This window comes from Plectropomus leopardus, chromosome 19, assembly GCF_026936395.1.
Source record: "Plectropomus leopardus strain MGB_pleo_1.0 chromosome 19, ASM2693639v1, whole genome shotgun sequence".
Classification (NCBI taxonomy): domain Eukaryota; kingdom Metazoa; phylum Chordata; class Actinopteri; order Perciformes; family Serranidae; genus Plectropomus; species Plectropomus leopardus.
The window spans coordinates 30509780-30526776 of record NC_142194.1 but is presented as its reverse complement, the minus strand read 5'-3'; the positions used below and the strand labels follow the sequence as shown (position 1 = coordinate 30526776).

The following is a 16997-nucleotide window of genomic DNA, read 5'->3' as shown; positions in this document are numbered from 1 at the left end:
TTGTGCCTCTCTACTGGAACCATGGTCATTTACAATCCAAACTGACTGTGCACTCAGTGGATCGCAAAGATGCAATCAACACTGAACATGTATACTACTATATAAAATAAAATAGTGTATATATATATATATACAGTATATATATATATATATATATATGTGTATGTATGTATGTATAACCCGCCCCATGTACAAAGGCCAAGTCCTCGCTGCAGCAGGATAACTGAGCCCTGTGCTGCATTTTGTCCTCTCTCTCTCCCTTTTTCACGCATAACCTGTCCGGCAAAAAACCCAAAACACTAATCTTAAAAAAAGAAGTTGCTGGCAGTGAATTAATTTTTTCCCCCTCAGTCTACAACTGCTGTTAGAGGCTGCCAAACATGTGATGAAAAATGGGGATAGTTCCAAAGGTTGCCATTCACAACTTATCACGATGGAAACGCAAAACATGCGTACCAATCTGAACTAAGGTGAAGTGACTGGCTGGCAGATACCCAGCTTTAGTATAAAGGGCAACAAAGTCCAAATAAAGTAAGTGGGAGCGCATGTTGGTAAGTCACCCTGGAGTCTGCTGTGCATGTCCCATGTAAATCCAAAAGCTAATAGAGTTTTTTAATAACAATGAAATGTGCGAGTATGTGTAGCATACCATATCCTAGTTATGTATGTCACGTGACATATGTAACTGTACATTTCCTATGAAAACATAAGTTAATTTTGAAAAGACATTGCCTGTAACAAGTGTAAATTGACACACTGCCTCTAAGAGTCTACATATACAGTATATATACTCTACATATAGGGCCACTGACCTAGTCTTGGTATTTGATGAGTTGGGAGTGAGAATTTTTTGGACTGATTGCTCACACTGAAGTCCTTGCATAGGTACATTTTTGGTAATACTGTCCACACCCTTGTCTATCAGTGTCATAAGAAAAAAAAGGGTGGGGAGAAAGAAAAAGTAGCGAAAACAGTTTGGTGTTTAGACACATGGTGCTCTCAAACAAATGACTGCCCCAATCGAATGCCTATGCAGCTATGCCAGACAGGAACTTTCATCATGTCAGTCACCAAAGAACTAGATTATGGTAGCTGCCTTAAACTCACAGCTGAACACTCTGTGCATCCCCCCAAATGAGTGGGTCATTAAATTACACAGAGGGAGCCATGGGTTCCTGCTCTGTGGAACATAAAAACAGGAGCTAATTATCCTACATAAAAGGATAATTTACATCCAGTTCAAAAGTATGGAGAGATGTAAGAAGATATATGAAGAATTTGAATTTAATTAAAAGAATCAAATTTTAGAAGGTTTTTAACTTTTTTTCTAGGGGATGGAGGGAAAAAAACAACATGTTTTCAGTGACATTCACTCCACTACTGTTGTTTGTCAGATACTGTTTTTTTTTTTTTTGGTCTGACTACTTCATCTGTCAGCACAGGCTGGGGGGTTTAGTGATTTCATAAAACCGAGAATCAGACTGACAGTCATTTAAACTTGTGCTCTCCATTTTCCCAACTGAGACAAGCAAACAAACAGAGGGGCAGGAGATAAAGATAGTGTCTTGCTCGAGAGCTGGGAGATGTAGAGGTTATTTGGGAAACATTGCTATAGACACACCTTACCACAGATACATAGAAAAACCTCATATTTGATGTCAACAAAAACACTTAGAGTTGAAGCCTTTTCTTGTAATATAAAATGTTGCCATTGTCTAACCCCTAACCATTGGTATATAACTATGCAAAAGGAAGAACATAGAATTTTCTCTCTTTTCATATATATTTTTTTCTTCTGTACTATAAGAACCTAATATGACTCCAAATAATAGACTAATGAATACTACACTACACTTCTTTCTATGATACACAAATACTGGCATATGACTTTCACAACTTTAAGACAAACATACATTTGAAACGTGTAAAGTGCATGGAAGAGCTATTGATAAAAGAATACACAAATTGTTTTATTTACATTAATCATAATGAAATGCAGTTGGTATCCCATCACCACTAAAAGTACAATCCACTTTATTTTTCATAGGCATGTAAGAGCGCACATATATATTTACACACAGTATATGTATATATAAACTTTCAACAAATCCATGGCTGGATCAACCTGCTTCTACGAGAACATGAAAATAATGTAGCTGTTTGAAACCAAATTACCCTCCATTCCTCCAACATTAATACAGGAGTATGCAACGTACACGACACGAAACTGAAATAATAAAGATTAGACAAGAAGGCAAGAGCTTAAAGCCCTTATCATGTTATTTAAATGACTATGCTTTGCATATTTCCAAAGAAATTCTAAAAAGTCCAACTAAAATACTTCCCAGCACTCCCATTGATTCCTCCTTAAAAATGTTTATTTGTCAAACTGACTCAAAAATATAGAGTTTCATAACAAAACACTCAAGTGTTACTCAATAAGGAGAAAATAAAGCATTTAATGGGAACTATTTGTGTGTTTTGGGCAGCAAGAGAGTGAATGTGGAATTGAGTCAAAATAAGCTGGAGTCTGTTTGTCTGTGTTAATGACAGAATATACCAACCAGTGGAACACTGTGTCTCACCGATTTTATAAGTTCTTGGACAACAAAAGAGCTATACTGCAAAGAGAAAGAAGATACATCAGGAATTTAACAGGATCACTACATTGTTGGTTCTGGTCTGCAAATGGGAGATGTTGAAAACAAGAAAAACCTCTTAGGTGTTGTGGAAAATGTGAAAATAATAATATACTGCCACACGATTTTATGCCTCCACACACCAGTCAAGTTGCACTTACAGTTTACATCCATGTCAGTGAAAACATGGATGTTTCACACACATCTTTAACTTGGCAGCACAGAGGATCTCTACAATCAGCAGTTTGAAAGTGGGAACCCAACATTGGTGTCACCAATTCAGTATCTGACCAAATGTCTCCCCCTCTGTTCCTGACTTATGATGTTGAGTTATGGCCATTATGATGTCATAGTTGACCTTTGACCTCTTGGATATGAAATGTCAGAACTCATCATCATATCCTATTAGACATTTGTGTGAAATTTGAGTAGATAAATTCTTGAGTTATGGCCAAAAGCATTTTTATGAGGTCACCATGGCTTTGACCTTTGACCCTTGACCAGTGTGGATGTTTGTGCCAAATTTGAGGAAACTCCCTCAAGGCCATCTTTAGATATTGCGTTCACAAGAATGAGATTGATGAAAGGCCACAGTGACCTTGACCTTTGAAAACAACATTCTTATCAGCTAATTGTTATTCCAAGTAATTGTTTGTGTCAAATTTGAATAAATTTCCTCAGATAAAGCTTTCACAAGAATGTGACAAATACAAGGTCATCTGACCTTGATCTTTGACCACCAAAATCTAATCTGTTTATCCTTGGGTCCATTCAAATGTTTTTCCCAAATTTAAAAAAAAATATATATCTCAAGTTGCTCTTGAGAAATTGCATTCACAACAATAAGACTGATAAGGTCACAGTGACCTTCACCTTTGAACACCAAAATCTAATCAGTTAATCCTTAAATTCAAATGGACAATTGTCACAAATTTGAAAAACAAACAAACAAACAAAAAAAAAACCCCTCAAGGTGCTTGAGATATCCCGCTCAAAAATGAGACAGACCAGGTCACAGGGACCTTGAAATTTTGATCTATTACCACCAAAATCTAAACAGTTCATTTCAAAGAATTTTTCAGTCAAATTTAAAGAAAATCTCTTTAGGGATTCTTGAGATAATGCGTTCACCAGAATAGGCTGAATGGATGACATATAGATGGATAGACAGATGGACAACCCGAAAATATAACGGCCTTAGCTAGCGCTGGCACCAATGTAGCATGGGCAGTAATTTGCAGAAGTCTGACTGAGCAATAAGGGGAAACTAAAGGTGACAAAGTTGAACAGAGTGCAGGGGCTCATCTTAAAAGGGCATTAAGGCCACACTTATGTAAATAAAAAAAATTAAAAAAGACTTGTTGTAAGACATGAGCCAAAAAATTTAAAAAAGACTTGTGGTAAGACAGGAGCCAGAGATTTGTTCAATCCATATTTACTGTAACAACGGTCGTTTCCTGGTTCAAAACAGCAAGAATGTAGAGAAAAGACAGTCTGCAGACAGACAACGGTGATAGCAAAAGACCAACTAGTGTGTGTGTGTGTGTGAGTATGTGAGTCTAGTCAGTCTGGTATATCTTCAAATGAGATCAGTGCTTATTGACTGAACTTACTTATCTCTAATCTGTGGGGTAAATTGCCTCGGTTGCTGCTTCTCTTCACACTTCCCTTTCTTCCTGTGTTACTGACCCCCCTCTTTATGATCCCATCAGACACAGCAGTCACAATGCTATTTACTGGTGGGAGACTCTGTGTGTGTATGTGAGACAGGGAGACAGCAAGTGATACTGGTGTGTAACTGAATGCTTGGGTGCAGAGATGAACTGGCAACTAAATGCAGCACAGGAATGTGCTGTCAAGTGGGCCCAGTTTGATACACCAGATTCAAACTGACGCACGTCTGTTGATCAATCAATCAGTTAAAATAAATAAATAAATAAATAAAATATATTTATATATATAATATAAAAAATATGTAAAATATAAATTATTGTTTTTGTTTGACTTTTAGTTTTATAACAATAAAACTAATTTTCCAAGGTTCTCCTCCCTATGTTTATATGTGCAGAGAGCATAAATTCCAAGTTGAATTAATATAATAATCTACAACTAATCTGACTTAATGACCTGCTTTACATAATAATTCATAATATTGTAAAACAGTCAATAGAGTTTAAACACAGAACTTAATTACAGCCAGCAGCAGACTCAATCCACAGGAGCACACTAAATTCTCACTACATCCTCACACAAAGCACACAATACAGTATTTACAGCAAACTCAGTTCACAAAGAATACTATATTTACACCATATCAATGAGTGGTGAGTTGGTATGGTAATAAATGTATAAATGTATGTAGTATTAATGTAATAATATTACCATCAATCCTGTTGGTAACATTTTAAATCACTCATTACTGCTAAAAAGTAATATATAACTGTAACACGTTACTTTTGCAAAGCGTTACCCCAACACTGGTTATAGTGTCCAATAATACGCCCTAATCCCCAGATTTTCTACCAGTAAACTGACATGTTGAAAATCAACTCCCTTTCTTCCTGTGTTTTTTTTCAACACGTTCTCACTCTGAACTCGTCACATAGTGCCACTCTGTTGGGACCTTCCACGTCAACCTATGATGTTTTAGGTATTCTTGTGCGTCAGCTGTTTACATTCTGAGATGCTGTCACGGTGATGTCAACAAATGCACGTAGTGGGATGAAGCAGCACAGTCCCTATGTTTACACAACAGCGTTGACTGTCATGATGGTTGGGATTAGGCAACAAAGTCACAGATGGTTAGGTTTAGGCTAAAAGACACATGGTAAGGTGTAGGAAAAAGACACACACATCCACACGGAAGCAAACTCCAAACTCCAGCAAAAAAGTAATTTGTTTGTGGAATCCATGCACACTCCTTATATTATGTGGTTACCAGCAGCGAAACCACAAAATAACCACCTGATGCTGTCGTTCAGCATTTCAGGCGCACGCAAAAGGTTTTGTCTGGCCGCGTTGTCAAGTGCGTGTTGCATGTACATGGCTACTGCCATACAGCTGTCTGCCACCGTATGATAACAACACAACCGGTTCTGTGTGACCATGTTATCATCTGATGTGTCCGTGGGCATTGCATGTGGATGCTGAAGGTGGCTTTTGGCGTCACACTCATGCACTGAAAGCTCTGATAACGCTATTTGACGAGTCCCGAATGAGAGCGGGTTGGTGTTTATATGTCATAGACAGCATATCAAGCTGTTGTCTGCCTGTTGTAATGACATTCTAAATTTCTAAGGCGGATTACATGAATAGACAGATATCTCTTTACTCTCCTCTGAATGTTGTATCTGATTTTGACTTAGTCTTTGCAAATGACAGTGAGCTGGAGAGAATTGTTGGTAGGTAATGGAAATGGTGATGTAATGTTATGTAACTGTATTTTTTTTTTAAACAATGGGAACTGCCATTGGAGAATGAGAAGAAAACAGACTGAAAAACTATTCCAGACTCAGGGTGATACAAAAGAGTGTGAACTAAAGGACTCTGATCTGATCATCTGGGTGGGTGTTTTCAGTTTTCCGTTTCAGGACATTACACAGGCTTTTTCACTAAGGGGCTAGCAGGATAAATTCCATTTAATGTCCAGTCCATTTGGATTCAGACATTGGCATTGTCACATACATGTGCTCTGGATAATATTTAGATAGCTTTAGGTTTGCAGTGCATGTGTGAAAGGGGCTATAGAGGACTATCAGCCAACATGCGTCATGGAGCTTTGTGCCATTGTATCCTTGTTTTGGGTGTAAGGACCATTTACTGTGTGGGTGAGTGTCAATTAACGGTGGAAAACCATTTCATGCAAAAAAGCCCAAGTAAACCCACTTCCTACCTAATACCAAATGTCAGACTGATACATTCAGTTGTAACTGAATGTATCAGCCTGCAGGCAGGAGAAGAAAGTGAAACGCTTAGCAGCTTAAAAGCCATATATATTTGTCTCAGAAGTTGCTGAAGTATTACTCTGGTTCCAGACCTGTGAGTCACATATTTGCAAGCAAAATGAGATGTTGCACTAATTGACATTGTAATCAATCCAAACAGAGCTTTCCAGACAAGATTGTGAATATGCACATCAGCTTCCTACATATCTTGGTCTATGACAAAATGGTGACAGATGGTGGTGAAGACACCAAAGGTGTGTGGTGTACATGCTATTGCAAGTCAACTTACAGACCTAACAAAAAGACGTTCATTTGGTTAACATGAAAGAAATTTAACTGCTCAGAGCCACTGCTATCACAGCTTCATGTCCATGGAAAATCAAGTCTACGGGACAAATACTTCAATCACTACTGATTGGTTAGAGCTTTAGCGAACATGATGTCAAGCTGAATATGGTGAAACAAAATACAATTCAGTCTGATCATCAGTGGGGCGTGAATATTCATCAGGTGGATCCAAACATGACGAAAAATTGACCATATGTTGCTCTCTGTCTGCGAGTGTGACAGTAGATGATTGATATGGCTAAGAGGCATGTTGTTGCTGTATCCTTTAGCATATTTTGATGTTTTTTTTCTGTCCCCTGGGGAAACAGTGTGGTTGTATAGAGTAAGTACATCTACAGTATTAAATACAGTAGATGTTGGTCAGCACGCCTCAGGTTGGAGAAGCAGACTGAAGTCCCACACAAAGGCGAAGCAATGTACTGCTGTTGATAGGAGTCAGCAACAAAAAGTTATTTTAGCCACCTAACAAAGGCCCACCCCTCCAAAAAATCAGTATCAGTTTAGGTGTTGGCTATATTGAGAGTTCTCTCATTGCTTTATCTTTTGATCAGACAGACCGTTTTGATGGGGTAGACGTTAAGGACTTCGATTCCCCATCTATGCTCTGGTCAAAGCCACCAAACTCCATTAATAAAAAAAGTACATTTAGCTGTCTGAACATGAGAGCTGCTGGTCTAACATTGGTTCAGTCAGTGGTGTATTTGAACTTTAAAGGTCAAAGTCAAACAATTACACAAATATGGTATTAAGGTGTGTTAGTTAAATATAAAAATCAAAACTCAAGAAAATCACACTCTCATATCTGTTCACTAGAAGTCAAAAATGTTTGTCAGCATTCCTCAATATGCATGTAGAGCAAAGGTGGGATTATTGCTTAGTATGTGCAAGCCATAACCAGTTATGAAACAGTGAGAAACGTTTTGTGGAAATAATGTAGTTTTCTCCTTTAAAGCCATTCAGCAGTAATGGGATACCTGCTGCCTTGCACTATGCCGGCGATCAATGGGCTCTAACACACTTCTGCTTATTTTGCAATGGCTGTCATAGCTCTTGCTTCAGACCCTGCTATATATCATTTCCTCTTGCATTCAGATTCAGTAATGCATCAAACTCTTCCTCTCAACTTCAGGGTTTCATAATGCATCACTTCCTGCTAGCAATTCTGTTGCAGTTTCACTTCCTTTGGGCTGAACAGCTTGGAGTCCCATTAAGTCAGTCGGAAACTCAGCTCCAGTTATTGGCTCACTTAGAATGAAGCCAGTTTTCTAAGGGGTGGAATGGCTCCACCATTTACTTAATGAATCAAATCTGAAATTTGTTGCTCAAACTGGAATTGCTGAACATTAGTACTCTCAATGTATGTAGAGGAAATGACTAATTGAAACAATAAAGGTAGAGAAATTACTTGATGGAAATAAAACAAGAGCAAAAGGCCGCTCCTAAGGAGCTGAGTTGCAGACCAATAACTTCAAGAGGAAAAGAGTGAGAAGTGAGAAGGAGGGAGAGTAAAAGTTTTCCATTTCAGCTCTTTGCCCACCTCTAGCAGTTGTTTTTTCCACTACAGACATATCAATGCAAATACATTCAAGTCAACAGGGTGTAACAAAATGTCCTTTTCCAAAATAAGTACATTACATTGATGACTGACAATGCCAACACTCTGTCAATAGGGAAGCAACTTGAGAGTGATTCTTGTGTTTCAGGGTCACAATTGAAACCTGGAAGCATTTAGTTTATAGTTTTCCATGAAGAGGGTGAAGATTGTTATTTAGTCATTTCATGTAATTTTGTGTCTGTTTTGCGGGAAGGAAATGGGGCGTGTCTCTCTCTTTTCTAGTAGGGAGTGAAGCGACTGCACCCTCCTCTGTAAAGGCTAGCCTGCAACATCAAAGATGAAAAAGGTCCAATCAGTATTCATTGTAGAACCTTTGTAATATTGCTGTTAAAATGAACTTTTCTCTTTCATCCAAAGAAACGTTCCTCCCTTTTTCCACTTTTGTGTAACTGAAAAGGATTTTGTGCACAAGGAAGTTAGGAAGTTTGAGGTGAAATAATGTGATTGTGTGTTTGTTGCATGTACATGAGCATGGATTTATAAGTAAGATAAGTTTTATGTTTTGGTACTTGAAGACATTTTTCACCCTACCAGATAAGGTATGAGTACATAAGGACATTACCTAGGCCACCATGGTGAGCAGCCCCTCAGTGATCAGCAGTGTCAGAAAAACATTTATTGTTTAAAATTCTTTGTTCTTTCTAAGTGTTAGCAACTTTCTGACTCGATCATGACAAAGTACTTTCACTTGTTATTTTTAGGTTGCAACAACTTCACATTCTTATGTAAATACAACAAATTTAAACTGAACTTAAAATTTTGTTAAACTAAACATAACTTGAGATTATTAGTTTTATATACTAACCTTTTTAAAGGCAATTGGTTTCCTAGATTTTTTAAGTAAGATCAACATATCAGATTTTACAGTGAATGTTTAATTATAAATTAGAAGACGAAGACTCTGCTGCAAATAATTTGGCTCATGGTAAAAACCTGCTGATCATCTTGATCTTAAGTTATAAGAGTAAAAAGTTAAGCAGGTGCTTCGGAGAAACATCAATTTGTAATATGAAACTGTTAAAGCTGCATTTTTCTGATTTTGATCACCTGGTCCTGGAGGGGAGGAGACTTGTGCTCCTGGTAAAAACCTCCTGAAAAATGAACACTGAAGGAAGTCCGATGTGGAGAATTTTCAGTTTGTTGTATTCTGCAATTCTAACCACTAGATGCCACCAAATCCCCCTGGCTCTTACAAATGACTTTGTTAAAACAAAGAAGGAGGACTGATACAGCAGCAGAGATAATCCTTTTTAATCTACACATTCTTCTTCCCTCTTGAAACCTAGCCCCTACATTATCCAACTTGACTGCCGACTTCAGTCACAGATTGGGGTGCATTACGCAGGCAGCAACTGATGGAAAAGATGCTTGGCAGGTTCAAATAGAGGTTAGCACTACTCTATGTGAAACAAACATACAGGCACCTTCTTCATATCATCAAGGCCCGTTGGCCCACTGGTACATGTAGCATCACACCCAAACCAACTCAGAGACTTGGTAAGCCAGCCCTGCCCACAAAACCTGCATCCACATGTCTGATAATGTTCCACAAGAGTCGGCCAACCTCTTGAGGCCATTCCTCCAGAATGTATGTCCTAATCACCACACAGAGGAGTTTGGCCTAAACTCACAGGAACTGAAAGGAGTACGAATCAAAATTCAGCCATATTTTTTTCTTTTTATGTAGAAAGTGGAAATACAGAAAAGAACCACACAAGGCAAGATATGTGAATGCATTTGGACTTAAATCACAATCAATGCCAGAAACTGTAGGTACAATAACTTACTTATCCAAGCCTATCAGCTGCATCAACATTGCCAAGATCTGGCAAGTTTAGTCTTATTAGTTTTTTGGGGGGGCTACGGCTCAGAATGTAAGGCATAATAAAGTTTGAGATTAATTGAGCGTTTTTTGTATTATTGAAAATCATGACTGAACATTAGTAGTGAGTGGTTAGGATATGGGAGGATGGGAAAAAGGGAGGAATAATTTGAAGACAAAAGAGAAGAATGTTTAGAGTAATACAGAGTAAAACAGAGGCCACTGTTTTAATTAAGTAAATGAAGAGGAAAAAATGTCATAATTAATGAAGGCTTTTAGCTAGCAGCTGCACTAGGGGAGGAAGGGGGGTGTTTGGGGGTTACATGGTGGAGGTGGGAGGGCTTTTGATTTCCATCACCACAAGCACATCAGCACTCAAACCTCATCTCATCTGTCCAAGATGCTGTACTAAGTAGCAGCTCTAGCTGCAGCTGGTTTTGCACCAAAAAGTTTAATTCAAGCTCTCCTTCTATTTTCTTTCTTTTTGTGGTATATCTTTCTCTCCTACTCTCTTGCACGTCGAAGCATTTACTAGATGGTCGTTAATCTTTGGAGGAAATCCTTACATACACCCACAAAAGAAAACAAATTGTACTTTCAGTTTCTCCCCCATCTTCTGGGGTGCTCTGTTTCTTTGGAAATATATATATATTTTTCATCTTTGATGTTAGCTGCAAAGCTAGCTAAAAACAAACATTAACCATTTGACTATCTCCCCTTGCAAAATTTGAAGAGACTGTTTTCTGTCGGGGCATTCTCAGTCTCGATTGGATTTCAAGCAAGTAGCTTTTGGCCAATGAAATTGAATGGGGAGTTTGAGAATAAGGCAATGTCCCTTTTTCATTTACTGAAGTGGCAAAGATTCACATTAAACATTAAAATGGGGAGGAACACAACTCAAAGGAACAACAAGGAAAAATAGGCTCTTTTGTTAAAGATCTTCCATGATTATTCATAAAGCATCAGCAAATTATTTGATTTGAGATATTCATTGGCTAAGAGTAGTTCAACTAGTTTAACAGCTCATTTAAACATTATAGTAGACCTTTGCTGGGTCTCCTGTAAAGCAAATCCGTGTGTCCAGATGCTTTGTCATACAGTGTTATCAAAGACAACAGTGTGAGGATGCTGCACCAGCCCCAGTTCATCATGACACCACAGACAGTCAGCAGCTAAGAAACAGGGAACAGACTCACCATAGTGCCCACACTGTATGTGGCTGCAGGACCAATCGTATGGTGATATGGGTCTGCTGTTGCATAGACTCTGCCATAACTATAGAAGAGAAAACAGGCACATGTTTACTGTCACAATATAGTAGCTTCTCCAAGATGTTGGACAGACAAATGTAGCTAGTGTAAACACAGTCTATTAATGGCTGCATTTATCAAGCATGGCAGTATCCCTCCAGGGAATTATGACTGTTGACCGACTGTTAACCGTCAGCCAATGTCAGGCCAATGTTAAGCATTTTTCTCCCTTTCTTCAGCGCTGTGACCTGCACCATTGGCATAAGTCGGCCCTTGTGGCTTCTGTTTTGGCTAATTCAGCATGCTGAATCCACATAGGATTTGGCGGAGCCTGTCACTGAAAGAAGTCACGCTGACTGGTAAATGGTAAATGGACTGTAATTGTATAGCTCTTTTCTAGTCTTATCTCAAAGTGCTTTCACACTACATTGCCACATTCACCAATTCAGACGCACATTCACACACTGGTTGCCGAGGCTACCATACAAGGTGCCACCTGCTACTCAGTAATCATTCACAAGCACTCACACTCTGATGACGCAGCATCGGGAGCAATTTGGGGTTCAGTATCTTGCCCGAGGATACTTCGACATGTTGCCCGGAGGAGACAGGGGGTTCAAACCGCTGACCTTTTGATTAGAGGATGACCCCACTCTACCAATAAGTCACAGCCGCCCCTGGAAGTTCAGCTTTGTGCAGAAGAGGAGAAATGAAAATACAGCAAATTAACAGCTGTACTCAAGAGGGACTGTAATGGAAATAAACTTATTATATAAGAGAAGATTATATTTTTTTGCCATAGGTCTCTTTGTCAGAAATTGTTGTGCTCACTGGCTAACTAGAATTTTGAATTCATCTTGTCGGTTTTCCTGTTTCCCTTTTTGAATGACAAATACATACTACTGCTTCCTGTTGGTATGGTGAGTTACTTCATCTCACACAGCCACATAATGTACATGCTTGTTGGCCATTGGATGTGTCTTTGTGATGTTTTTAAATGCTACTTTCTGGCCGGGACACAGGTGGCATAAGTCAGATGCTACAATTGACCTTTGTCGATACTAGTTCCTTGATGTCAAATTGGTGTGTCTGGGCCTTAACTCAGATTAGGGTATGGGTTAGATATTGTGAATGTGTCCTGACAATGATACTGATAAAGCAGTGGTTTGCATCCATAATGTACTCTCCTGGGGCCTCATATACAAAGGGTGCATATGCAAAGAAACGTGGCATATGCCCTTTTTCACACTCATGTTCAGATGTATCAAGTGTAAAATGAAATATGCAGTGCTCCATGACAATGTCATGGGTGGCATATGCACGTTTCAACTGCTTTTGATAATGTCAAACCAATTACTCCTCTAGTGATGTGCACATCCAAGACACACTGATGAACTTTTGACCCATCCACCTGTCGTCAGTTAGATTAGTGGATGTAAAAGAATGCGCAAAATGTGCAGAAAACAATGTTAACACGATGGCAGCTTTAGCGTTAGTAGAAGATATTGCAAATGGCGTAATGCGACGAGAACGCATATTTAGAGAGGATTTTATGGGCATACAATGATGACTGGCTCATCTTTAGGTTTCCAGTGGCAATCCTCTTGGAACTGTGTGCAGAGCTGCAGCCGGTCTTGGAGCACGACACGGCGAGGAGCCATACGCTGCCTGTGCCCATACAGGTGCTGACCATACTGGGCTTCCTAGCGACTGGGGCATTCCAGAGGGAGCTGGCCAACCGATCGGGACTGTGCCAGTCGACCCTGAGCCGAGCCATGCCAGCTGTGTAGGACAGAATTATCTGCATGTCAGCCCCATATATCAAATTCTTATACAATGCAGTTGAACAGGCCAACTAAATTAAGTGCAATTTGCAGTGAGAGCCAGTTTTCATAATGTAATCGTAGCTATTGACTGGACACACAATGCTATAAAAGCACCATCACAGGGTGAATATTTATGTTAACAGGCAGCATTTTCATTCGATCAATGTACAGATCATATGTGATGCGCAAATGCAATTTGCGAACATTGTGGCAAGGTGGCCTGGATCAACGCATGATTCATTCATTCAAATGAACAGAATGGTTGGGAACAGACTACAAGCCGGACACAGTGCGATGGGTGGCTTCTTGGTGAGTAAATAATTTATTCATTTAATTGTTCCTATATTAATCCCTCTGACACGCATTGAGCATGTGCGCCCCCGAATATCATCCTGTCTTCACAGCATAATTACTTTTCAGTGGTTCAAGTTAGTGACTTGCTGTTTGCTGTCTGTCTGTGTAAAGTAATTATGTCAGTAAACACGTGCATAAAGTTTGAAATTACATGATCAGCCTCACCTTTTCCCCTGCGCACTGCTGCATGCATTTACAACAATAGTGTGTGATCCATGTAAGTGGTGTGTAAAATGAACAAATGGAAACTGTAAATCCATTTTGCACATAAAATATACCTTAAAGAGCATCTTCAACACACATTCTGAAAAACTTCCCAGTTTTACTCATCGCTTATGTTTGTGTTATCCTATGGTGCAGAGAAGGGAATCCTAGGTGCAGGGCCTATATAGATTAATCTGCATATTCAAATGGGGGTGTGGAGAAGGAGGAGTCTGGTGTTCCTACACATGCGCTCAATTGCATGCTGATTGGGATGTACAAAGGAAATGTGCTTGGATTCATGCATACACACAGTTTAATACATCTGTATTTGTTTTTTTGTGCGTACGATGTTTTCTGGATTTAAGCGTATGCCATGTTTCAGTAGGAAATCTACGCAAGTCTTTGTACATGAGGCACCAGGTCTGTTCGCTACAAAATCAAGGTATGGGTGAAAAACTTGCTAGAGGGCTATGAGGGCAAATCTGATCCGTCAGCTTCTAATGACCCCTGTTTCAAAAGCTATTTCTAAATTCCGTGTGCATCATTGCACCTTAAAGAGTAATTTAACAGCCAATCCACATTTTTTTCAGTTGAAAAGCAAAATATATGGGTATTCAGTAGTTTATTGTAGTAGTATTGTTGACTGATTCAGATCCAAGTGTTTACCTCTGAGTGTAAAGTAGGTATATTGTGTGTGTGTATATATATGCATCATGACTGCCCTCTAAAGGTTGAAACTTGCTAATACAATTGAATTTTGCTATTTGTTGATGCTGGTGGCAGGAGCTGCTTTCATCACCAACTGAGCCCCCTGCTGCCGCCCTATCCCTATCACTGCCCTCTCACCAACTGACTTCTTTGTGAGTGTGCAGGGGGCAGGGAGGTGTTTTGGTTCAAGAGGCAGCATGTTTGGGTGACTGGGTGTATCTTACCCCCTCCCCCAGCCCTACCCATTTTTGAGACTTTTTTCACCTTCCAGGGACAAGGCATTCAAGCCAACAGTGAGGGGGGTTAGTTACTCTTTAAGTATCCCTAAAGTACACACACATCAAACAGCAAACTACACATGGCCACAGTATTTCATTTTTCCCAGACCCTCACAAACTACTGACTTCATATGCTGGAATGATACCTACCCCATGTTTGCTGTATGTCAATTAAGGCAATCTAATATGCACGTCACATCTTTTAAAATAATAAAGGATGTGTCAAGGATCATGCATCCATAACCAATTATTCTAGGTGTGGTTCTGGGTGGAGTGAATACGTTCCAAACAAAATTAACTTAATTACTGTATATATGTGAACACGCTTGTTGGTATTTTGAATTGAGAGTTCTACATTTATTTTCCCCACTTTTGAACATATGTTGTCCTGGATTTACCACCTGCTTGGAACTCCTAAAAGGTAAAAACAGCTTGGCAGCTCTGAAGAAAGTTTTTCTATGTGAGGCAGTAGATTCATGATCACAATTACATTTTGACTTATTCCCCAGACATTAAACTAAATGGATTCTTGAACCAGTACAAATCAAAGGGGAATTTAATACTCTGATAAATACTCTGTTAATTGTTTCCCCCTTCCTCAACTCCAACCACCAGACATAAACCTTGTGCATACTGGCTTTGATTGAATAGGTCTGATAATGGATAGAGAGTGCCAACTAACCACAATAAGTATGCATGAGACACATAAGGCACTGGGTCGTCGATTTTAACTGGAGTCCGGAGGAGAGATCTATAATCATTTCCTCCTCTCACTCACACTAAGAACAGGCCTATGGGATGAAATGCAATCGATGTCTCCCTATAAATGTACGTTGTAAAGGTGAGAGTGTGTGATTGCAATGATTTGTTTTACTCTGTTTTACCCATTTCAATTCATGGGAAAAAGGGGACAAGTGTTTTATCTTCCAGATGATGGGGAGGGATTGTAATAAAAGTTACGCCAGACAGCTACAGAAGGAAAAAGGGCGAGAAAGATAAGAAAAGAAATGGGCAGAGTGATAACAGTAGTAGATAGCTGAAGGGAAGGGGAAATAAAATTATTCACAAAGAAAAAAAAAGAAAACATCCAATGGGGGAGGGAAACAAAGACAGAGGGAAAAAAGCAAATATAGGTTACTAAAGGAAGAAAATACATAGAAGAAAGGGGCTGAAGCTAAGGACATAGCAAAAGAAGATAAAAGAAAGGACATCACTTGGGATAGAGCTAGTGCATTTCTCTGATGGCATCCCATACCTCCCTCCTTCTATGCCATCTTATTCTTGCCCTCTTCCTCCCCACACTCTATGTGCCCCTAACTGCCATCTCCCCCTATATCTCTCTGTCTGTCTCCTGGGGCTTATTCACAGTCTTTTCACCAGCACTGGCTTGGAACTAATCCCCTCCCTCAACATCCCTCCCCTTTCTCATTCCACTCCTCCATCCCTCTTTCTGTGATGCCACAAGACCGCTTTATTTATATTCCTCTCTTCCTGTCTGGTTTGTTTATTCTCCTCTAAAAGTAAAAGGAAGCCAATGTAGCTCCGGAGGGCAAAGATAAGAGGCTGTGGGGGTACGATACTATGTGTTTGACTATGTGTTACAGAGGAAAGCCTAAAGGGAGGGGGGTAATGGAGCGTACATGGAGGGAGGAAGGCAGGAGGTAGAGGTAGTGTTTAGGCCTGCAAATAATAATCTTTATCAGTGATAAACTGCAATAATTTTTTGATTACATTGGGTCCTAACTGGATGTGGTACAAGGGAGCATGATGTGGTGTACCGTTGTGAGCTGAACATCATTTTGGATGCCCTGTCTCAACATAGTCCTGTTGCTCTCATTTAAAGCACTGCAATGGATGAGGAATGGCTGAGGAGTTATTTATACAATAACTTCTTATTTCCTTACAAAAACTTAAATTAGGTGGCAGCTGGCTGTAAGGGGATACCTGGTAGCTGAATGTTTCTGGTAAATATTGTCAGCCCATTCTTATTCTGAACTAAAGAAGTGCCG

General features: G+C 39.4%; 1 protein-coding gene across 8 annotated transcripts in view; it reads right to left on the bottom strand.

Annotated features, from left to right (window-relative positions):
- rbfox3a (RNA binding fox-1 homolog 3a) overlaps window positions 1–16997 on the bottom strand; it is a 939385-nt gene that overhangs the window by 6050 nt on the left and 916338 nt on the right. For 6 of the 8 annotated variants that reach the window (XM_088070025.1, XM_088070027.1, XM_088070022.1 and 3 more), the window contains 2 exons: window positions 11565–11643; window positions 2323–8809 (listed from right to left, as the gene is read on the bottom strand). In XM_088070025.1, the coding sequence (XP_087926151.1) occupies window positions 8765–8809; window positions 11565–11643 (124 nt within the window). In that variant the 3' untranslated portion in view covers window positions 2323–8764. Of the gene's footprint in view, window positions 1–2322; window positions 8810–11564; window positions 11644–13193; window positions 13401–16997 lie in introns of those variants that run through there. The other 2 variants (XM_042507330.2, XM_088070024.1) reach the window with 2 other exon arrangements.